We start from the raw sequence: 22,774 nt of genomic DNA, 5'->3' as shown, positions 1-22,774 counted from the left end.
ACTGAATGAGAACACTGTTCCCTTGGCGTGTCTCCCTCGTCTTGCAGGGGGAGGCTGAAACGTGAACCCACAGGGAGGCTCCTCTCCACCTCTGCTGGGTTAGAGCGAACCCTGAAATGCACACAAAAGCCCTCCTTCCTGATCTGCTGACCCTATATCCATTACATGATTTAAGGCACAGACAAAAGCAAGTTAAGTTGGCCGCCTGGATAATCAAAAGGGCAGCAGTCACATTCATTGACCTGGCAGAGAGCCTCAAACGTCTCCGGGAGCTGGGTTGTTTCTTATCTGTGGTTTCCTTGAACTGTTTTCCTAGAACTCTCAAGTCTTTGGGGTCCTGAAGTCCCATCTGTCTTACAATTACTCTTCCATAAACAGTCCTCCCTTCCTAAGGTCAGGAGAAAATGATGCTGCGGGCTGGGCATCAGGGTGAGCCAGGGATCCGGCGCCGCTCTGCATCGGGAGGTGAAAAGACAAGAGGAATACAGAGGCAAGGCTTCACCCCGCATTCAAGGCTCCTTGATCTTTGACCGGGTGTGGTGGGAAGGCAGGGTGGGGGTGAACTTAAGCATGTTCAAGTGCCAGCAAATTATATTGACACTGTTTAAACTCTGACGCTGTCCACAGAAAAAGGAGCCATCTCTCCCGGAACTAGACTGAATGCCGTTTTCATCGCTGGCTGTTGCCTTTGCATTATTTATACACGTACCTACACACACACACACGGAAAACCGCAAAGGGCCAGGAATGCATCTTTCAGTGAACGATTCCAGCAAAGTCTGAAGTGGCTGCAGCCAGCAGACTGTCTAGAGCTGCAGGGGACGGGGCTCGCACGGCAGTCGGCCCACTCCAGCACGCGGGCTCGGGCAGGAAAGGCAGTACTGCTTGTCTTGTGAACCTAGGACTCCTCCAGGAAAGAACTAGAAGACAGTTCGGCCTGGGGGCTGGGGGACCTAGGGGGATGGCGAGGGCCGCAGACCTGAGAAGCACCTGGCGCCCGGTGGAACTGGGTCCTTACCGCCAGTCGGATGGGAAGATTAGCCCAGGATGTACCTTCTCACAACATCACGCTCTCTCCTCACAGACCACCCTCAAGGAAGTGTGATACTGTCTCACCACTCTTTAACATGAAAAATGGTTCAGGAAAAAAAAATAAATAAACAAAACCTGATGGAATTATTTAACAGGAATTCACACAATTGCAAAAGCCAGTCTGCCCCTCTCTTTTCAGGAAGACAAATGGTTTGGTCATCAGAAACTCTGCTCGGCATAGTCAGATCAGTGCCCGGAATTCGGTGAACTTGAGGTCGAGCTGCCAAGATTCAACAGAAACGTCGATAGGAAGTGTTTGCACAGACACCAGAGTGAGGGGCTAACACAGCCAGGGTGCGACTCCGGCACCACGCAGAGAGGAAAACCAGCTTGGCCAATGTCCCCCTCAACCCTGGAACTTCAAAGAAAAAAAAAAAGCTCTTACCTAGCTCTCCCCGGAGGTTGACAAGTTCTTGAGATAGGGTTTTGTTTTGTTTCAGTGCTTCCTCTCGCTGTGGAAAACACACATCAAGTTACTAATGTTTTTAAGAGGGTCCCTTTTCAGTAAAGCACACACGCTCGTTATCACCAGGAAAACAAAACTCAGAATTGAGAAGCCAAGATATGAATCATTTAGGCTAAACAGTTTGTGTTGTTAAAAAAACACAGATGTCCCTTAGTTGTTAAGGAAATTCACATTGCAAAAAGTCTGTTATTTTCTCAGGTTTCTGGCGAAACTTGCGTTGGAGGCACTGAATGGCCCGTTTTAAAAATATTGACTTTGAGCCACGCTCCATTGGCAATCCCAGAACCTTTCTGCTGATGCATACTGTACTTCAGACGTAATGCACTCTCCTCCTCCAAGGGCAATGGAGGCCTCATCAGTGAAAGATAAATATTTAATGTTCTAAACATATGTACTTCCATGCACTTTGTCCTATGTTTGCAAATACAAAACTTTCCTCAGGACGAGGACACTCCTTTACTTCTAAAAGGAAGACACACAAGTCTGTTGTAAACCTCTGGTCAAAATAATAATAATAATAACCCTTTAAACACACAATGAAATTAATTTTACTCTGCTCCACATTATTTTCTAAGGATGATGCTATATCCGACCCACTCTCTAAGATGTTAGAGAAACATGTCAAAGAAAACCAGGTTGCTCTTTCAGAATCCAAAAAGAAAGCAATGATCAGTCTTGCAAAAGAGAACAATTTCCAAGTTACCAGCAACTCATAGCAAGCACACAGACACACATCCTTGTACGAATACGGCAATGAGATACAGTTTCTTAACAGGCAGACTCCCTCCCACTAGCGCCTTAAGGAAGGAGAAGGCAGAATTCACAGCTCTCTGGAAATGCCCCCGCTGGGACCGCCCAGGACCCAGCTCCCTGCCGCCTTGCTAGGCTAGATGTCCGCGCTGCGGACCGAGATCACGGGACCAGCCTTTGCAGGGGAAGAGTTGCTTGTCATTCAGAGCATTCCCCCCTGCTAAGATTAGACAACCTCTGCCTGACTCCCTGACATTCTTCCAGAAAACCGCTAGAAACAAATCCGAATTACCCTTGTTGCCGCACATGGAGGATACAGGCACATTTTGCTGCCGGAGCAGCCCATTTTCCAGCTTCTGTCTCCAACTCCCCCCACCCCCCAGCGCCTCCGAGAAGCGCACAGGTGGCCACGCCACCCACCGGGCCGGTCCGTCTACATTCAAAGCTCCGCCAGGAGGAGCGCCATTGGTCCTGCCCGGCCTTACTCACGTCCTGCAGGTTGGCGTGTGGGCTCCGGATGCCTCTCCTCCCAGGAGCTGATGCTGCAGCTTCTGCCTTTGGCACCGGCAGCCCGCGATTACTTAAAGCCACAGCCCTTCATTTATAAGAAACCAGAGCCAGACCTTAGGCTGATCGATTGCCACTTACTTAAATATCAGTGAAAAGAAATACCAAGCTCCTCTGCAGTGGATAATGGAGTTATTTTTAGATGTGTGTGCCTTTTTTATTCCCTTCTCTAACTGAGGTCATTAGATGATTATTCTTGCTAATAGAAAAAGGAAATTTGTTCTTCAAAATCTTTGTGCTAAGTGAGTTATGAAAGAGGGGATGAATGGCGTGTTGTGACTTAGAATTTAACATGACATTGTAAAATGAATGCTTTTTCCCAGAAAAATTAGCTTGAATGCTTACAGCATGGTCCACTGGCATTTTAAGAAGTGTGACCTGCTGATTTGAGAGTTGGCGATCAGATCTATTTTATGATTTTTTTTTCCCTTTACTGTGTAGTAGTTTCTCACTAAAAAGCTAGGGAAGTTAACGATACACTAGCACTGTTATGGACATTTAACGGTGACTGGAATTTAAGCACAAATGAGTACATTTTGGCCTTAATGGTATTCTAAATGCTTGATTTTTAAAATGCAGTATTAGGTTGTTCTGAAAACACAATTTAGTGAGTCCAAGGTTTTTTCGTGAACAAGTAATGAGTTTCCTGATGTAGAAATCAAAGTTTGAGGGAAATCAAGCTGGATGAAGTGGGGAGAAGCATGAATAAAAATATCTATACTACAAAATTAAGTTGGTATAAAATTTCCAGGAATAATTTTGCGAAAATTTTCACATCCTATCACAATGCAATCCTACCATGCAATCTTTTTGCTTATTAAAGGGGCCTTGGGGACAAGTAATTTCAGTACAGTTAAAATCCGAGGTTGGTTGGATCCTTGATGTGGAACCTGTGAGTACTGAGGACCAGCTGTACTACATCATTTTATATGAGGGACCTGGGTGTCCATGGATTCTGGCATCTGTTGTTGGGGGGTGTTTGGGGGGAGGACTGTCCGGGAACCAACCCCGCAGATACCAAGGGCTGACTGTACCCATACGGATATTCCCCCAACTCTACTGCACTCAACCTGCCTCAATGCCCAGAAGCTGGGATCTCCCTGGTGGTCCAGTGGTTTAAGACTTGGCCTTCCATTGTAGGGGGTACGTGTTTGATCCCTGGTTGGGAAGCTAAGATCCCAGATGCCTCTCAGCCAAAACACCAAAACATAAAACAGAAACAATATTGTAACACATTCAATAAAGACTTTAAAAATGGTCCACATTAAGAAAACAATGCCCAGAAGTCATCGGTATCTTCCAACCTCTGGCAATCCCAGTGATAGTAACAGGAAAATTCATGAAGTCATTTTGGACTCTTCTTTAATGGGCTGCACCAAAGTCAGTCTGTTCTTTCTTCCCAATGTGTTTTGAATCCATTGCACTTTTTCTATTAATACTGCCTTCATTCTAATCCTGATCCTTGCCAATCCCATCCTCAACTATGGAAAGCCTTCCTCCACACTGTTTTGCAGAGGATTAGTAGATTTTCATCCCATATTCTTGGTGCGTATAAGTGTCCTTGCTCAATGAGAGTCCTCCATTGAGTGCATAAAGAATAAACTTCCACAGGCCGCTCTCTTTCTGAGCCCTCCCATGTGTCTATCCAAAGGTACTCTTTTTCTAGTAAACACTTTAGTTGTTTCACTAAAAAAAAAAAAGAAAAAAAAAGAAAAAAAACCTTCCATGAACCTCACTCACCCAGCTCCTGTTTAGATGACCCACTCCTCCTCTAAGTCAGGTTTGCCATGCATGTCCCATCTCCACAAGCTGGAATGCCTGGTCTTCTGTAATTGACCCATTTTATAAGCCTTTAGGGAAGACTAACAGTCAATCACAGATACCACTCCCTTCCCCCACATGCCTAGACAGGACATTCATCCTTCTGAATTGGTTGGCAAGTTATTACTCAGTGCCAATTAACCAAGTACCATTCCAGATGCTGGGGAAAATAAGGGAAAAAATTGAAGACATGGGAACAATGTCTGAAAGAAGATTGGGGCCCATGTAGAACTAAAACATCCAGGCCCCGTAATTCAAGGCAGATGACCTCATATGGGGGACCGGGGTACTGGATAATGGAAGAACCAAGGGTTTTTGATCCAATGTGAAACGTCGACCCCAGCACCCGTATCATGATAAGCATATGTTCAGTGTTAGTTTCTATCTGACTCCCCTGGGAGCTTGCCCTTTAAGACATTTACCCTTTGTAGATGACAAAATGCATTTTGTCACTTAGATATTGATTGCCTGTTTCTTTTTGTTTAGCTGCTCCTATATCAGTGTTTCTGTCTTAGACCTTTATGGTCCAGATAACAAGATTATTTAATTCTCTTTGTGTTGTAACATGCAGAATTTCACACAATGTGGTGGGGGGGGTGGAGAGGGAGGTGGGAATCTGGTTGGAAAAAAAGTGCTTTTATGCTCATGCATTAAAGATATGAAGTGCTCCAAGGGGGAGAAAAAACATGAACTCACCATAATTTAATTAGGAGTCCCCGGGACACAGGCGCTTAGTCTCTGGCTGTCGTCCCATCGGTGAGCCTTGATTTGCTAGCTTGGGAGCAGTCAACAGCACAAGGAACTTTGCAGCAAAGAGTCAGGTCTGATGGCTCAGATGGAGGCTCTCTCTGACCTCCTCCATCCCCACTACTACACAATGAATTGTGTCCACTTTTCTGGGTCTGAGACATTTTTACTTTTAGAGTGCTAGTGTCATTCAAAATTCACCCTTGTGCCATTTTGCATTAGATTCCACTTTCAAAAATATTGGAGGCACACTGCATAACTGGTCAGAAGTTTGGGGGTGGGGGGTGGGGTGGGTACCTGGAAACTTCTATGGAGAAATTGGGATTACTGCCATCAACACTGTCCTTCACTTGGCCTGCATGCACAGAACACTTAACAGCTATGCAAGGATAAACCAAGAGTCAGACCAAACTAAAACTAAAACAGTGTGTCCTTTGAGAAACAGAAAGTGTGGTATTGGCTACCAGATTCATTAGACAAGCATTAGAACTTCTACTCTGTAATGAATGATTGCTGTAGTTGTCTAGTTGCTAAGTTGTGTCTGACTCTGCGACCGCATGGACTGGGGCCCGCCAGGCTCCTCGTCCGTGGGGTTTTCCAGGCAAGAATACTGGAGTGGGTTACCATGCCCTCCTCCAGGGGAAATGATGATGATATCTAATGAATGATGTCTACTACCAAAGTGGTAAAGTCATAGTCATTAAATAGACTTGCAACAAATGGATAAGTGATAGTTCTAGGCTTCCAACCACTTTTACATACAATTCAATGCTCTGAAACTATTTAGAAAAACTTAGCAATACTTCTATAATGGGCATAAGAGAACCAAAAGGTTAAGTAAAAATTGGGGGGGGAAAAGTGCTTAATTTCCCCCTTTGTTGTATCTTTCCTTCCCAACTATATTTTTAACAGTGCCCTGCACACATTAGGCAATCAGTAAATATTTGCTGGTTGATTATAAAGAGCTAGAAAAGAGCAAAGAACATTTGCGTCAAGACTTTATAAGTTCACCTTACATCTGGGATTCCACCCTCTTTATTGCCCTATTTGTTCATTCAGATACACATGCCTGCCTGCTAAGCCCCTTCAGTTGTGTTCCACTCTGTGTGACCCTATGGACTGTAGCCTGCCAGGTTCCTCTGTCCGTGGGATTCTCCAGGCAGAAATAGTGAAGTGGGTTGCTATTTCCTCCTCCAGGGCATCTTCCTGACCCAGGGATCAAACCCGTGTCTCCTGCATTGGCAGGCGGGTTCTTTATCAGTAGCACCACCGTGTCTGTTATGTATGAGGCACTGCCATGGCAGCGGGGTGGTTCCCTAAGAAAGCAGCAGACACAGATTCTGCTCTCAGTGAGCTGCCTATCTTAAAAAGTAAAGTGAAGTTGCTCAGTCATGTCTGACTCCTTGCAACCCCATGGGCTGTAGCCTACCACGCTCCTCCATCCATGGGATTTTCCAGGCAAGAGTACTGGAGTGGGGTGCCATTTCCTTCTCCAGAGGATCTTCCCAACCCAGGGATCGAACCCAGCTCTCCCCCACTGTAGGCAGATGCTTTACTGTAAAAACAGCTGCAAAATGGTGATGTAAACAGCCGATTCATTGGAAAAGACTCTGATGCTGGGAAAGGTTGAAGGTAAAAGTAGAGGGCAGCAGAGGCTTAGATGGTTGGATTGTATCACTGAGTCAATGGACATGAACTTGGGTGAACTCCAGGAGATAATGAGGGAGAGGGAGGCCTGGTGTGATGCAGTCCATGGGGTCGCAAAGAGTCAAGACATGACTTTGCAACTGAACAACAAGAATAAGTAGTGTGTGCCAGGGAAATGTACGCGCTCCTAGAATCCAGAGAGTAGGTAAAACAGAGCTATGGTGCTCTGTGATGACCTAGAGGGGTGGGATGAGGGCTGGGGTGGCGGCAGGCTCAAGAGGAAAGGCGTACATGTATACATACGGCTGATTCACAGTGTAGAGCAGAACTAACACAACACTGTAAAGCAATTATAGTTCAATTAAAAATTTTTTTTAATTAAAAAACAAATAACAAAAAAAAACAGAATTAGAAGGACCAGGAAAGTCTTCATAAAAGAGTGTCTTTGAGCTGAGTTTTAAGAAATTCAATGGAGTCACAATATATGGGCATTAGGACCGTACAAATTGGATGTCAGATGAAATTCACGGACAGTACAGGAAGCCATGAAGCTCACTGGGTCTGCCCTGCTGTGGATGAAAGCATCTCTCAGGGTGCCCGACCCAATGAAATGTTTTCTCTGTTACTGGATCTAATCCTTCTACAGCCGAGCAACTGACAGAATGTTTGGCTTGTGTTTAGGGGCCAAGTCATGTGGGAGGAAAGTATCTTGAAATGCCAGGACCACACGGAGCGCGGCAGGGGCATGCCACGTGGGGTACAGAGGGACTGAGAACACAGGTGAGGGGAGACTCCTGTCGTCCACCCCACAGGCACTCCTGTGCCTTTGCTCACCGAGGGGCGCAGAAAGCAGGGCCGCCTCATTACGGAATTTGCATTTTTAACTTTGGCAATTTGTATAACGAATCCAGGTAAAGTAAATCCAGGTAGCAATGGGATGCTACTGCAAGAAAGATCTGAACACACAAGTATTAGGGAGAAGGGTGGTAACCCACTAATGGTGTTAAACAAAGGATGAAAAAGGGCAGGAAGTTTGTAGAGGATTTGAACAAGGTGATGGACATGGTTTTCCCTCTCTTTTCTTTAAAAAAACAAACAAAAAAAACAACTACTTATTCGTTTGACTGTGCTGGGTCTTAGTTGTGGCACACAGGATCTAGTTCCCCGACCATTTGCATCAGGTGGCCAAAGTATTGGAACTTCAGCTTCAGTATACCAGTCGGCCTGCATTGTAGCTCAGAGTCTTAGCCACAGGACCACCAGGGAAGTCCCTGTAGGGGATTTTGAGTTCATAGAGACCTAGTCTTTGGTTCAAGTCCTGGTCCCCCTCTTATCAGCTCTCTGATGATAGTCAAGTTACTTAACAGCTCTATGGCTCAATTTTCTTACTTATAAACTCCAAATTGTGTTTTTGGAGAGGATCTTATTAATAAGTGAGAATGGGTCTTAGTAAATACTCAACAAATGTTAATCCCTTCCTGTTTCTCCTCTACCTTCCTGCTGATACAGCGGGAGCACACAGGCAGTGAGGGAGGACTGCAATGGGCAGCTTCTGCCAAATTATAGAGAGAATTTTATATTCCCCATTACATACTGGAGTCATTCAAAAGAAGTATGTGAGCCATGGAGGCAGTTTTAATTTCCTAGTAGCCACATTTTTTAAGTTTAAAAGTTAAACTAAAATTTGACAATATATTTTATTTAACCCAGTATATCCAAATTATCAATTCAACATACAGTCAATAGAAAAATTATTAATGAGATATTTCATATGGTCTTCAAAATCCAGGTGTATTTTATACTGACTGCATATCTCAATTCAGCCAGGCTACACTTCAAATCAAACAAGACCAAACCAGTCAATCCTAAAAGAAATCACCCCTGAGTATTCACTGGAAGGACTGACGCTGAAGCTCCAATACTTTGGCCACCTGATGCGAAGGAGCTGACTCCTTGGAAAAGACCCTGATGCTGGGAAAACATTGAGGGCAGGAGGAGGGGACGACAGAGGATGAGATGGTTGGATGGCATCACTGACTCAATGGACATGAATTTCAGCAAGCTCTGGGAGATAGTGGAGGACAGAGGGGACTGGTGTGGTGCAGTCCCTGGGGTTGCAAAGAGTCAGACATGATTTAGCGACTGAACAATAACAAGCTTTAAATGCTCAATGGTGTCTTCAAGCTAGTGGCTACCATATTGGGAAGGTCAGCCATATAGACAGTCGAGAAGCACTGAAGGAGTGCTTTGGAAAAATCAATCTACTAGCATTGCTTGAGATGGATTATAGGGGAAGGAGTGCAAGCCTGAAGACTGGTTAACAAGTTACTATCATAATCTAGCAGATCGTTTATCCAGGGCTTGAACAAGGTTGGCAGCAGGAGAAATGGAAAAGAGGATGAAGGAAAGGGAGAAACAGTGGGATGAGAACTAACTCATCAGACTTGATTGCCTTCATGTGGGAGACAAAGGAGCCAGAAGAGTTGAACGTGGGGTTGTTAGGCTAGATATAGTAAATAATTGGCTTATCTCTAAACAGACAAATTGTTCCCTACATTTAATAATTATGTACTTTCCAATTTAGCTTACTTGGTTATATAAACCAACTCTCGAATTCCCTTCTTACATAATAAAGAAAAACAAAAATACTGAAGATGAAGGAGTTTTAACTAAAAACCATGGGGTACTGTTAAGTCAAGATTCTAAAAACAATAACAGATTTCCATTAGATGAAACAGAATTTAACCTATACATTTAAAAATTTTTGTCTAATAGCATAGAATATTGAGTAGTAAAGTAAAAAGTGCATGGAACCAGAAATCAGAATTCATGCTCTCCCATCGCTGGTTACAGTGGATACAAATTTTGAACAGCTTATTTAATTCTTAGAACTGCTTCTTCACCCGCTAAGAAGAGAAAACTATCATATGTCTTGATTATACCACAGTGGTTCTGTCAGCATGATAAGAAATATATGAAATACTATAGTAGCTGAATGCCAACTGGGTATCATAGAAGGGAAACAATAGGATTTTTTTTTCTAGTGTGTACCTCTTACTGATTTGCTAAGTTGCCTTGAGAAAGAATTTAGCTCTGTTCCCAAATCTTATAATAATGACTAAAATACCTACCCTTTTGAGCTCACAGGAAGACAACTGATAGAGAGACATATAGAATATAAGCCTAAGCTGTTTTTTTTAAAAGAGTATTTATGAAATACCTGAAAGTATTGTTTTAACTTTTTTACAGGACACTTAGAAATGAGACATATAGATATGTTCTGAGTGTCTAATCATTCCATATTTACCACAAAGGCAATTTCCTATTACTCACTACATTTTAGTGGGTCCATATTCCTTATTCTACTTGTGTAACATTTTATTGTTCAAATCAGTAGCATAATGTTCCTGAAGGACAACTCTAATGGGAAAAATTTGTGCAAATAAATATTTAGACACAGACACCAAAAACCATAAAAATACTGTATGCTACTGTAATTTAAAACTAGATAAATGTCTACATCTCCATCTCAAAAAAAGATGTATGTGTATATATATATATATATATATATATACACACACACTGTAATTTAAAACTAGATAAATGTCTACATCTCCATCTCAAAAAAAGAGTGGTAAGTAAAAAGTGCATAGAACCAGAAATCAGAATTCATGCTCTCCCATCGCTGGTTACAATGGATACAAATTTTGAACAGCTTATTTAATTCTTAGAGCTGAAGATGTGTTCTTCAGTGAAAGATGTGTGTGTATATATATATATATGCAGACACATAGAGTATATATAGACAGACATATATGCATAAATATATAATGTATGTGTGTGTGTATATATATGTGTGTGTGTATATATACATATATATAGAGAGAGTGTGTGTGTGTATATATAGATAGAGTGCAGCACATATATATAGGCTGCACTGTGGGATCTTAGTTCCCTAACAAGGGATGGAACCCATGCCCCCTGCATTGGAAGCAGTGTCTTAACCACTGGACCACCACGGAAGTCCTTAAAAAAAAAAAATATATATATATATATATGAACAAAGCTGTAAAATGTTTACCAAATACTGATCTAAACTGTCTACTAGCCTGGAAGCTTGTCAAAGGCACAGAATAAGTCTCATTCTCCTCTGTCTCCCCTACCCTAGACAGACGATCACATCAGAGTAGCCTAAGAAATGAGTGTAGATTTGTTGGATTGAACTGAACTACAGAACAGGCAAACTGAACAGTTTTCCTCCTGAGATGTCCTGTATCCTTGTCTTTAAAACAGTGATTTAAAAATACCTAGAGAGCTCAAGTTACATTCTCATCCCAGTATTTCCCCTTAAATAATTAACTTTCTGATGCTATGCCAGTAACATATGTTCATAGAAACTTGGTTTTCTCAATGAATTTTAACTAGTTCCTGAACTGACATCCTTATCAGGGGAAGAGTCAGTAAGCAAAGAAAATCTGTTTCATGTTTGTTGTACCACACACTATCTTAGGAATGGATGAAAATTCTGAAGAATCCTTTCACCAACACTGAGAGTTATCTCAAAAATTTGACCTATAATCATTCTCATTTTCAAACTATTAAGCTCACTGTGTGGTATGGAAAGCTACACATAGTTCGATAAAACATGAAGTGAAAAGAAAAAGTTAATGCTGGGAAATAAAAGTCCTATTGTATGGCAAGGCAAGAAAAGTTTAAACATAAAATGCTCTTGGTCCTTTGGCCTTCCTTCTCCCTCCACTGTGCGCTGCGTATCTGCATTATGCATCGGCCAGACCTCCCCCATCAGCAGAAATACCTGCTCAGCCTTTATAAAGAGCACCATTCTAGCGTCAGCAAGGCAACTCCTCAAAGATAACATTCCCTGAGAGCCTGTGAGGGCTCACATGACCTAACACTTTGTTCTTGCAGACCTGGATTGTGTAAACTGTCAAGCGTGTCTCAAAAACCATGCACACGACTTCCAAGGGGGTGGAACAGTCCTCGGAGCTTTCCGAGATGCTCTTCCCAGGTTAAAATCCTCAGTTTGGCTCAAATAAAATTTCGTTTCTTTCTTAGATCAGCTGATGAATTTTTTTTTATCCGCAGTGCTAATATAGCCTAGAGGTGTATAGTAGTTGAACAGGCAATTATGTTTTCACTGTTGTGGGTCTAAGAGATTCCAGAGGAGAAAGAGAAGGGCTCAGAAATGTTTCAAGCCCAAATTTCTAGAAATCTAGACTCTACAATGACTCTAGGTATCAGGTGAGTTGACAAAAGCATAATTGGGTGCATACTAAGTTGCTTCCGTCGTCTCCAACTCTTTGTGACCCCGTGGACTGTAGCCTGCCAGGCTCCTCTGTCCATGGGATTCTCCAGGCAAGAATACTGGAGTGGGTTGCTATGCCCTTCTCCAGGGGGTCTTCCTGACCCTGGGATTGAACCCTGGTCTCTTTATGTCTCCTGCAAATAGGCAGGTTCTTCACTAGCGCCACCTGGGAAGCCCCAGTCTTACCGATCATTCACTTAAAGATACTCACAAGATAGGAGCGTGGGCACCGCACATCCCGTCCACCCTCCCCGCCCCCACCTTAGTGAGAAGGCTGTTTAGAGGGTCTGTGTCCTTACCTCAGACAGCAGGTGTTGAGCCACGACCGTCAATGCCTCAAATTTGGTGTTGCCCAGGGAAAGAAGCTGCTTGAGCTGCAGGATAATTCCACTTTGCTTCGCACATTTGCTTTTATACTGAGCCAACTCAAGTGCTTTTTCAGAGGACAGCACATCTGGGGATGTCTGGGTCTGGATGCACAGACTTCGGGGACTCTTCTGTCTGCCCTTTTCAACTGCAAAAGGAATGGATATAGGTAGGAAAACACGTGACCTTCATTTTCCTAACCAACACCATCTGGGTTCCCTAAACACTAAAGAAGCCACAGAAGAGTGTTTCGGCTACGTTTATAAAGAAAAGCATATGGATGAGAACGGGGATTAATCGGATATCTGTATGTCTGGAACTAGACCCACAGATGATGGCTTTAGTTCTGACTTAAAAGGATGTATACGGGGCAGAGAATGAGAGGTATAAAGCAGATGGACTGACCAATCCAGAAACATGGAAAACTGTGTGAAAAACAATGCTGACTTCATGGTTTCTAATTTTCCAGGTAAAGTGGTACAGAAACCTGCTGTGACAAGTACCCTGACTGGAGGCTCTGACTCAGACTGGCTGCAAACACTCACACACACAAATGACCGAACTGTTAATGCCTTTCCCTCTTCCTATATGTTTCCTATCAACTTCCTCTCCTCTCCCTGCTGATGGCCTGGTGCGTTACCAAGATTTAGACTGTACATGAGTCATTTCCTAATCCCTGATAAATCGCCACATATACAGTGAGAATCGACTCACATTTAACCCCTGATCTTTAAATGCACTGCTAAGCGGACTATACTTTAAAAAAAGAATTTTTTTTCTACTTTATTTTGAACTATAGTTGATTTACAATGTTGTGTTAGTGTCAGGTATATAGCAAAATGATTCAACGAGAGTTTTATACTCTTCATAAAATACTTTTATTTATTTTTATTTTTGGCTATGTTGGGTCTTGGTTGCTGCGCAGGCTTCTCATTGCGGTGGCTTCTTTTGCTGCAGAGCCCTGGCTCTGGGGTTGTGGTGCACAGGCTTAGCTGCTGCGTGGCATGTGGGATCTTCCCGGACCAGGGATCGAACCTGTGTCTCCTTCACTGGCCGGGCAGATTCTTTACCACTCAGCCACCAGGGAAGCCCCGAGTATAATACCCTTGACTATACTATTCTGTTTTCTATCAAATACAGGCTTTGTTGTTTCTTTTTCCCCTTCAAGCAATAATATGGTTTTAAAAAATTGTTTTTTAAGAAGCACATGATAATACTCCAAATCCATCTATGAGGCTAAGTGACTGCTCACTTTCTGTCAGAGTGCCCTGGGAATCACTCTATTTTATACAGAAAAACTGTTCCATCTTGGAACCATTCCAAATGTCTCGGCCACTTTAAATATCAAACAGAATTGGAAAAAGAGGAAAGCAAGCTGCTTAACTTTTTAAAATGAGTAGTCTAAATAATCAAATGTAAATCTGAAAAAATAAAGTCATAAGAAACTAAAAAATATAAATATTTCTTTATTCTCACAGGCATTCCCTAGAGTGTCTACATTCTGTGGTGATAAACCTGAGACCATTTTATAGATGGTGACTACTTTCTCTAATTTTTTAGAAGAAGACAGTGATTTCTAGAAGGAAAATAAAGAAACCTCAGTATTCATGTCCCAAAAACCAGTGGGAAAATACATTCAATATTCTTTAAGTTAAAAAAACCCAAACAAACAGGAAAAGGGCTCTCCTTTTCTATGGTAGCTTTCCATGGTTAAACAACTCGTATTTGTATTAATACTTGATAATTCTCACTTCTAAAATGACTAAAATACTGTGTTGTAAAAATACTTAGACTTCCCAGGTGGTCTAGTAGCTAAGACTCCAGGCTCCCAATGCGGGGGACCCAGGTTCCATCCCTGGGCAGGAAACTTAAGATCCCACAGACTGTAACTAAGACCCAGTGCAGCCAGACAGTTAATAAATCCTCTCAGTGGCCCTCCATAGCAAGGCAAAGTTCACGGATGTGAAGGGCCTAACCTGGGCGAAGGCAGCGTCCATAGGGCAGACAAGAACCTAGGCTTCTGTTCCCACCCATTCTGGAAAGTGGAGATAGGGTGGAGATGTAATATTGTTACATAACCAAAAATAAACATTTATGCAGGAATCTTAACAAAATGTTACTTAATTCACCCAAGCCCATTATCTGCTAACTCTTCATTTCAATAAACCTACATACTGGTAAATACCTACCTTTTATATCCCTTTTGATACACTTTTATACAAACAAACAGAAGAGCAAAAAACTTCTTTTAATCCTTGACCATCCAGAGCTTCCACTGCAATGTATGTAGATATAGGTTCACTTTCCTGACTGATATCATAGCATATGTCTTCCCAGTACTTACTGAAATATGTATTCATTTATCCTTTACTGCTCTGAAGTTAATATTTCTTGAATCCTTAACATTTCATTCTCTTTCTAGGATTTCTATGCTAATCAATTTTATTATGTAATATAATATCAGTTCTTAAACCATTAAGATATGGTTATTTATAAAATCAAGAAATGGAGCTTTTATATTAACATTTTTGGAGAAAACATTAAGTTGCTTGCCTAGTTAGTTTCTAGGGGGAATTTTAGTATTAACTAGTCCTGTGCTAATAAGTTATTTCTAAGGAAAAATATGAAATGTAAATTAATTTATTAAGCAATGTTTTTTATACTCAGGATGAAAATATAGGTACTCTTTCCATAGCATCAAAATTTTTGTTCTTCAAATTATCTCTTATGCTAAAGTTGGGCAGCAGCTAAGTATTAATATTTATGTTTGGCTCCTTGAGAAACTAAAAATTTTTAACTGGATTATCAACACTTTCAATTTACAAATCTACAGAAATTATTTTCTTAGTATCATTGTTTGGCTAAATTCCTTATTATATGTATATACTTTCTTTTATATTTATCTGTTTTTCTCATTGAATGGTTAATTCCATTTCTAACACTATGTCAAACATAGGGAGATCAACTTATCTTTTCTTGGTCCAAAGAGATTAACTTTAGTGTTTCTCAATGGACATAGATTTTGAAATAATATATTTACATTGTGTTGAGCATCTGTCAATATTTTGAAAAAGTGTTTAAAACATAAGAGTTGAATTAAGCTTCTGAAGCCATTACAATGTTTTTTGTATTTTACCTTGCTAAATTTTGTTAAAGGCTTCAAATTCCCAAGACAATTTTTTTTTACCATCTGAAATCTAATTTGACATTTTTTCCCATATAACTGACATATAACATTATATTAGTCTCAGGTGTACAACATGGTTCACCATATATATCTCAATATATTTCTATATTGCAAAACTATCACCACAATAAATCTAGTTAACATCTGTCACCATACATAAAATTTCTTGTGATGAGAACTTTTAAGATATAATCTCTGTGGGAGAATGTGAGGGTGGGATATTTCAAAAGAACAGCATGTATACTATTTATGGTGAAACAGATCACCAGCCCAGGTGGGATGCATGAGACAAGTGCTTGGGCCTGGTGCACTGGGAAGACCCAGAGGAATCGGGTGGGGAGGGAGGTGGGAGGGGGGATCGGGATGGGGAATACGTGTAGATCTATGGCTGATTCATATCAATGTATGACAAAAAAAAAAAAAGATATAATCTCTTAGCAACTTTTAAAAAAACAATACAGTGTTTTCAATTTCAGTCTCCATTCTGTACATCTCCATGACATACTTATTTTATAACTCCAAGTTTGTACCTTTTGACCCCCTTTCCCTGGGACCGACCAACACTTAGTAATAGTTGTTTTTTTTTTCTCTCCCAGATCTGGCCATGCAACAGTGTAAGCCACTCCTGAGTTTGTGGCTGAATTCAGATGGCTTAGATCCACAAGTGAGTTGGTATCTATACGTTTCCTTTATTATATTTCCTTTATTATACATTTCCTATATTATATTTGCTTTAGCTTTTGGTAACAAAATGGCATTTGTTATGAAAAAGAACATACATATATATGTATATATAACTCAGTCACTTTGCCGCACAGCAGAAATGAACACACACACAATAATGGCATTTGTGCTTATGAAAATCCTATTTGTCGCATTTGAAATAGTTGTGTCAAGGCATATCTGTTTTTGAAATTTTAGAAAATTTAGGACTTGACACTATATTTGGAACACTGCTAAAATCACTCTAAATGAACTTATGTAGTTTTTACTGAGGTACACCCTGGAAAAGATCCTGATGCTGGGGAAGATTGAGGGCAGGAGGATACAGGGGTGACATAGGATGAGATGGCTGGATGGAATCACCAATTCAGTGAACATGAGTTTGCGCAAACTCCAAGAGACAGCGAAAGGCAGGGAAGCCAGGAAGCCTTGGCGACTGAACAACAACCATGGAAAACATCAACTGTCCAAGTCTGCATCCCAATCATGCACATCTCTGGTTCTTAGCTGCTTCCTCATTTGTGTTTTGCCTGGTTACTCTTTCACCTTCAGCCGCAGTTCAGGGTCAGGGTGTGAACTCCTTCTAACTAGAGAACTGGGGCGGGGGCGGGGGGGTGGCAGGTAACCCACTGCTTCAGGAAAACTCAAGTTCTCCAGGTACCAGCTTCTTTTTCTCTCAGGCTTTCTTAGTGGCCATAGAACTGGAATTTCAAAGTAGGAAACCTCGCATACCAACAACGGTTCCTAAATGTCCAGCCATGAAAACCCCAAACACCACACCTAAAATTCAAACACCACTCTGCCCCAGGAAGTAATAGAAATCATCGGAAATTATCATGGACGTCATGATGCAGTTTTCAATTCTACCGTGGAGAATCTCATTCAGACATTTAAAATGACTCTGATGATGTCTGCCTGCGTAGTGTCATACCCCAGATGGATGTTTAAGAACATAAAACCTGCTGATAAGGGTTCTCTAACACATCCTGGCACAAACTCTTGGATTCACAGCTAGTAGGGAAGAATATATTCTCTTATGAATCCTACACAGGGTTAAAATGACACCTAATAAGGGGTCTTAATGCAAACTTGCTTGCAGAGAAAAGATGAAAAAAAACAGCCCCTATGTCCATCAGGAGTGAAGTGAAGTCAAAGTCACTCAGTTGTGTATGACTGTTTGTGACCCCATGCACCATATAGTCCATGGATTTCTCCAGGCCAGAATACTGGAGTGGGCGGCCGCTCCCTTCTCCAGGGGATCTTCCCTACCCAGGGATTGAACCCAGGTCTCCCACAATGCAGGCTGATTTTTTCCCCGCTGAGCCACCAAGGAAGCCCAAATAAGCAGAACCTGTCATGCTGAGCTGTGCTTAGCGGCTCAGTCGTGTCCGACTCTTTGCGACCCCATGGACTACATAGTCCACGGAATTCTCCAGGCAAGAATTCTGGAGTTGGTAGCCATGCCCTCCTCCAGGGGATCTTCCCAACCCAGGGATTGAACCCAGGTCTCCTACAATGCAGGTGGACTCTTTACCATCTGAGCCACCAGGGAAGCCTGTCCATAAGTAGAGGTCTGCTTAAATGTATGGTACATTTATACAATGGAACATCACAGCTGTAACACACAAATAGGAAGCTCTCTGTTAAATGAAAAAAACATGGTCAAGAGCAATGTAGATGATGTGTCTCACTGTATCAAGAGGTATGTACTTTTTTGCTTATAAATTCATAACAAAGCTTTCATATAATATATGTGAAAGGACTAACAATGTTTACCTTTTCAGAGAAGACAATAGGAACCAGATAGATATAAAGGTGTTCTAGTGCATTTTTAAATGCTTTTAAACCACAAGGTAAATACATTGCAGGCTTCCCTAACGGCACAGTGGTAAAGAATCTGCCAAAGAATGTTCAAACTACCACACAATTGCACTCATCTCACACGCCAGAAAGTAATGCTCAAAATTCTCCAAGCCAGACTTCAATAGTACGTGAACCGTGAACTTCCAGATGGTCAAACTGGATTTAAATAAGGAAGAGGAACCAGAGATCAAATTGCCAACATCCGTTGAATCACAGAAAAAGCAAGAGAGTTCCAGAAAAACATCTACTTCTGTTTTATTGATTATGCCAAAGCCTTGACTGTGTGGATCACAACGAACTGTGGAAAATTCTTCAAGAGATGGGAATACCAGACCACCCGACCTGCCTTCTGAGAAATCTGTATGCAGGTCAAGAAGCAACAGTTAGAAGTGGACATGGAACAACAGACTGGTTCCAAATCTGGAAAGGTACATCAAGATTGTATATTGTCACTGAGCTTATTTAACTTATATGCAGAGTACATCATGCGAAATGCCAGGCTGGCTGAAGCACAAGCTGAAATCAAGATTGCCAGGAGAAATATCAATAACCTCAGATACGCAGATGACACTACCCTTATGGCAGAAAGTGAAGAGGAATTAAAAAGCCTCTTGATGAAAGTGAAAGAAGAGAGTGAAAAAGTTGGCTTAAAACTCAACATTCCAAAAACTAAGATCAGGGCATCTGGTCCCATCACTTCATGGCAAATAGATGGGGAAACAATGGAAACAGTGAAAGACTTTATTTTTCTGGGCTCCAAAATCACTGCAGATGGTGACTGCAGCCATGAAATCAAAAGACCCTTTCTCCTTGGAAGGAAAGCTATGGCCAACCTGGACAGCATATTAAAAAGCAGAGCCATTACTTTGCCTACAAATGTCTATCTAGTCAAAGCTATGGTTTTTCCAGTAGTAGATGTATGGATATGAGAGTTGGACTATAAAGAAAGCTGAGCACCAAAGAATTGATGCTTTTGAACTGTGGTGTTGGAGAAGACTCTTGAGAGTCCTTTGGACTGCAAGGAGATCAAACCAGTCAATCCTAAGGGAAAACAGTCCTGAATATTCATTGGAAGGACTGATGTTGAAGCTGAAGCTCCAATAGTTTGGCCACCTGATGTGAAGAACTGACTCATTGGAAAAGACCCTGATGCTGGGAAAGATTGAGGGAGGGAGGAGAAGGGGACGACAGAGGATGGGATGGTTGGATGGCATCACCGACTTGATGGACATGAGTTTGAGCAAGCTCTGGGAGTTGGTGATGGACAGGAAGTCTGACATGCTGCAGTTCATAGGGCTGCAAAGAGTCTGACACGGCTGAGCGACTGAACTGAACCAATCTGCCCACAATGTGGGAGACTCAGGGTCCATCCCTAGGTTGGGAAGATCCTGTGGAGGAGAAAATGGCAACCCACTCCAGTATTCTTGTCTGGAAAATCCCATGGACAGAGGAGGTTGGACTACAGTCCATGGGGTCACAAAAAGAGTCAGACATGACTTAGTGACTAAAACAACTACAACAAATATATTACTACTCAAAATTAAAATGTAGTATTTTTTAAAGGTGGTTAAAATGACTTCTGAGCTTCAATCTTTAACACTTAACCATCAAGCCAACATAGTCAATCCATGTTTTTTCCATGGGCAATCTGGGCAGAAATCTAAATAATGCAGCTTCTATTGAACGTGAATTCTCAGAAGAGATTTACATATCTTCAAGTTTTAACCTAAGAGCAAATAAGCATACAGACTGCCCTCTACCTAGAGCTGGAAAAGCAAGCTGTGACCTCAATCTTCCGCTCCATATACTGCGCTCCCTGAGGATACAGCTGTACCACATGACAGCTGATGACCCAGTTTGAGCATCCTTCCCTCTCTCCTCACTCCTGGACCACTGGAAGATCAGAGATGATGCAAAAATCTCCAATGATGCTCAAAGCCCCAGTGCTCACAAACAGAGTACCTCATAATGCCAAAAAACAAAGAGTTTCCCTTAAATCCTACTGGATTTATTATAATAGTAAGTCAGCTTAATATGAACCAAACTTTGCCCTTGTGTTCCCTTTATTAACATGTTACCATTTTGATAATACAACTATTTAAAACTAAAAAAAAACCTCTCGTTTATTATCTCCATTAACAGGCTATCTAATTGCAAAGAATCAACTTACTCAGAAATCTTAAAACTAAATGTTAACTTTCACATAGATTCAGATGCATGTTGGCAAGATAATTACCACTGTGTGTCTGATCAGACCTTCCTGGACTTCATTCCAATGAAACTGAAACCTCCATCAGGAAAACCAAAGTCCTGAGTCCAGAACATTTGCTCATTTGAAAAATAGCTGGATAACACTGTTTACTCTCTTTGTTCTTTCTACTCAGAAATCTCAGTTTAATAAAATTTCAAACCAGCCTAAAGAACTTATTCATCATCCTCTTAAAGAAAATAGTTGAAGGAAGAAGAACAGGCCCATGTTTCAGGCTCAGTCACTCAGGCATACGGACCCCCACCCTCAAGGCAAAACACTTATTTCTGAGAGAAAGACTTAACAATTCAGACAGGGACTAACCTAAGCTGCTGAGGATACAACCATCCTAAGGCAAAAACAAGCCACTTACAGAATCTGCTGGCTTTCTGAATATTAAAATCAAGCAAGAGACAAGACATACAAGGAGAGGTTGCCTTGACTCGAATGAAAAACTACACGTAGCCTTCAGTAGCTAACATTTGTTTCATATACCTATTGATTTCTTACTCATTTACTCACCAAACATTTATCAAAATCTACCGTGTGGCTTTGCTGTGGGCAGGTGGACCTGCCTGGTATTTTGGGGGTGGTGGAAGCAGGTATGAGGGCGGTGCCCTACAAAGATACATGAAGACACCTTGTTTCTGATATTCAGCTCTTCCTGTTTAACTCACACACACGGCTATCTGTGAAGGTGATAGTCACTAGCTGGGATGTGCCTTCCACTACATTACTGCCTTGAAAACTAAGGCTTGTGGGTTAATAAAACATAAGCAGTGAGCTAACAGGCTTGGCCAGCAGCTTGGACAGACAACTGGTTCCCGTCTTTCTACCTTAATCTGAACCTCCTCATCTAATTCTGTCAGTGTTTGCTCAGCAATTGAGGATGGCAGTTTATGCTGAGGGGGAAATTCTATGACAACAAGGTCTTAAATGTGAACTACCTAGAAACACGTGCTCTGATAAGAGGGAGCATCCAGTTCTGAAACGATGACCCACATGACCCCTGTGCATTCAGTAAATGTCCGCTGGATGTGCTTCTAGCAAGTTGGTCCTTGTCCTCAAGGGACTTTTCTGCCGCAGAGACAGAAACAGGCCACTACCGATGGCCATATGATAATTAGGAAAGAGAATTATGTACACAGCGCAGTGAGAGGACGGGGGAGAAACACCTGGATCTGCGACCAGCAAGAAAGGGTGCTGGAGACACAGCGTGGATAGACATTTGCACGTCTGGCAGACAGATATGAGAGCAGAAAACACCAAGGCAGAGAAGTATGGGAGCCCTGGAGGTCCTGACATTCAGTGCTGACAGCAAAGCAAAAAAAGTAAGATGATGTGGCTGGAAGCATAAACAGGGGCAAGACAGGAGTGCCATACAACGTTTACTCTGGTAGGAGACCCAGAGCAGTGCTGAGCAAGGGTCTGGAGACACAGGGGAAGGAGAAGATCGGGGGGGGGGGGGGGTGGTGAGCAAAGGTGGGACTCATGGCCAGGGCAGTGAGAACCAGCAGGAAATGACGAATGTGTTTACGAGGCAGAACAGGACACCTTAGCGACCAGCTGGATCAAGAGGAACGCCGGGTAAGTCACAGTTTCCAGCTCGGAAGTAACACAGAGAGGAGCAGATTAGCATGTGAGAATCAGAGGGAGGGCAGAGGGACCCAGTGGGCAGGCATCCTGACACTCTAATACTCTGCTCCTCATTCTCCAAAAAGATGCTATTCTAGTCTCACCAGCCCCATAAGACTCTCCAAATGGACTTGTCAGCTGGGGTGTTTTCCCCAGGAACAAATCAGTTCTTTATTTCCCCTTGTCCCAAATGCTGCCCCTAATATAAGCCAGGACTTCCCTCGTGGCTGAGATGGTAAAGAATCTGCCTGCAATGCGGGAGACCTGGGTTTGATCCCTGGGTTGGGAAGATCCCCTGGAAGACCCCACTCCAATGTTCTTGCCTGGAGAATCCCC

General features: G+C 42.1%; 1 protein-coding gene across 6 annotated transcripts in view; it reads right to left on the bottom strand.

The window, feature by feature from the left end:
• Positions 1-22,774, bottom strand: part of MTUS1 (microtubule associated scaffold protein 1) — a 181,370-nt gene that overhangs the window by 26,673 nt on the left and 131,923 nt on the right. For all 6 annotated transcript variants that reach the window (XM_043893909.1, XM_043893908.1, XM_043893910.1 and 3 more), the window contains 2 exons: positions 12,716-12,930; positions 1,478-1,544 (listed from right to left, as the gene is read on the bottom strand). In XM_043893909.1, coding sequence (XP_043749844.1) covers positions 1,478-1,544; positions 12,716-12,930 — 282 coding nt within the window. The remainder of the gene's footprint in view (positions 1-1,477; positions 1,545-12,715; positions 12,931-22,774) is intronic.

Source organism: Cervus elaphus, chromosome 32, assembly GCF_910594005.1.
Source record: "Cervus elaphus chromosome 32, mCerEla1.1, whole genome shotgun sequence".
Lineage (NCBI taxonomy): Eukaryota > Metazoa > Chordata > Mammalia > Artiodactyla > Cervidae > Cervus > Cervus elaphus.
Note: the sequence above shows the minus strand (reverse complement) of the source record. Positions and strands in the feature narration are given on the sequence as shown.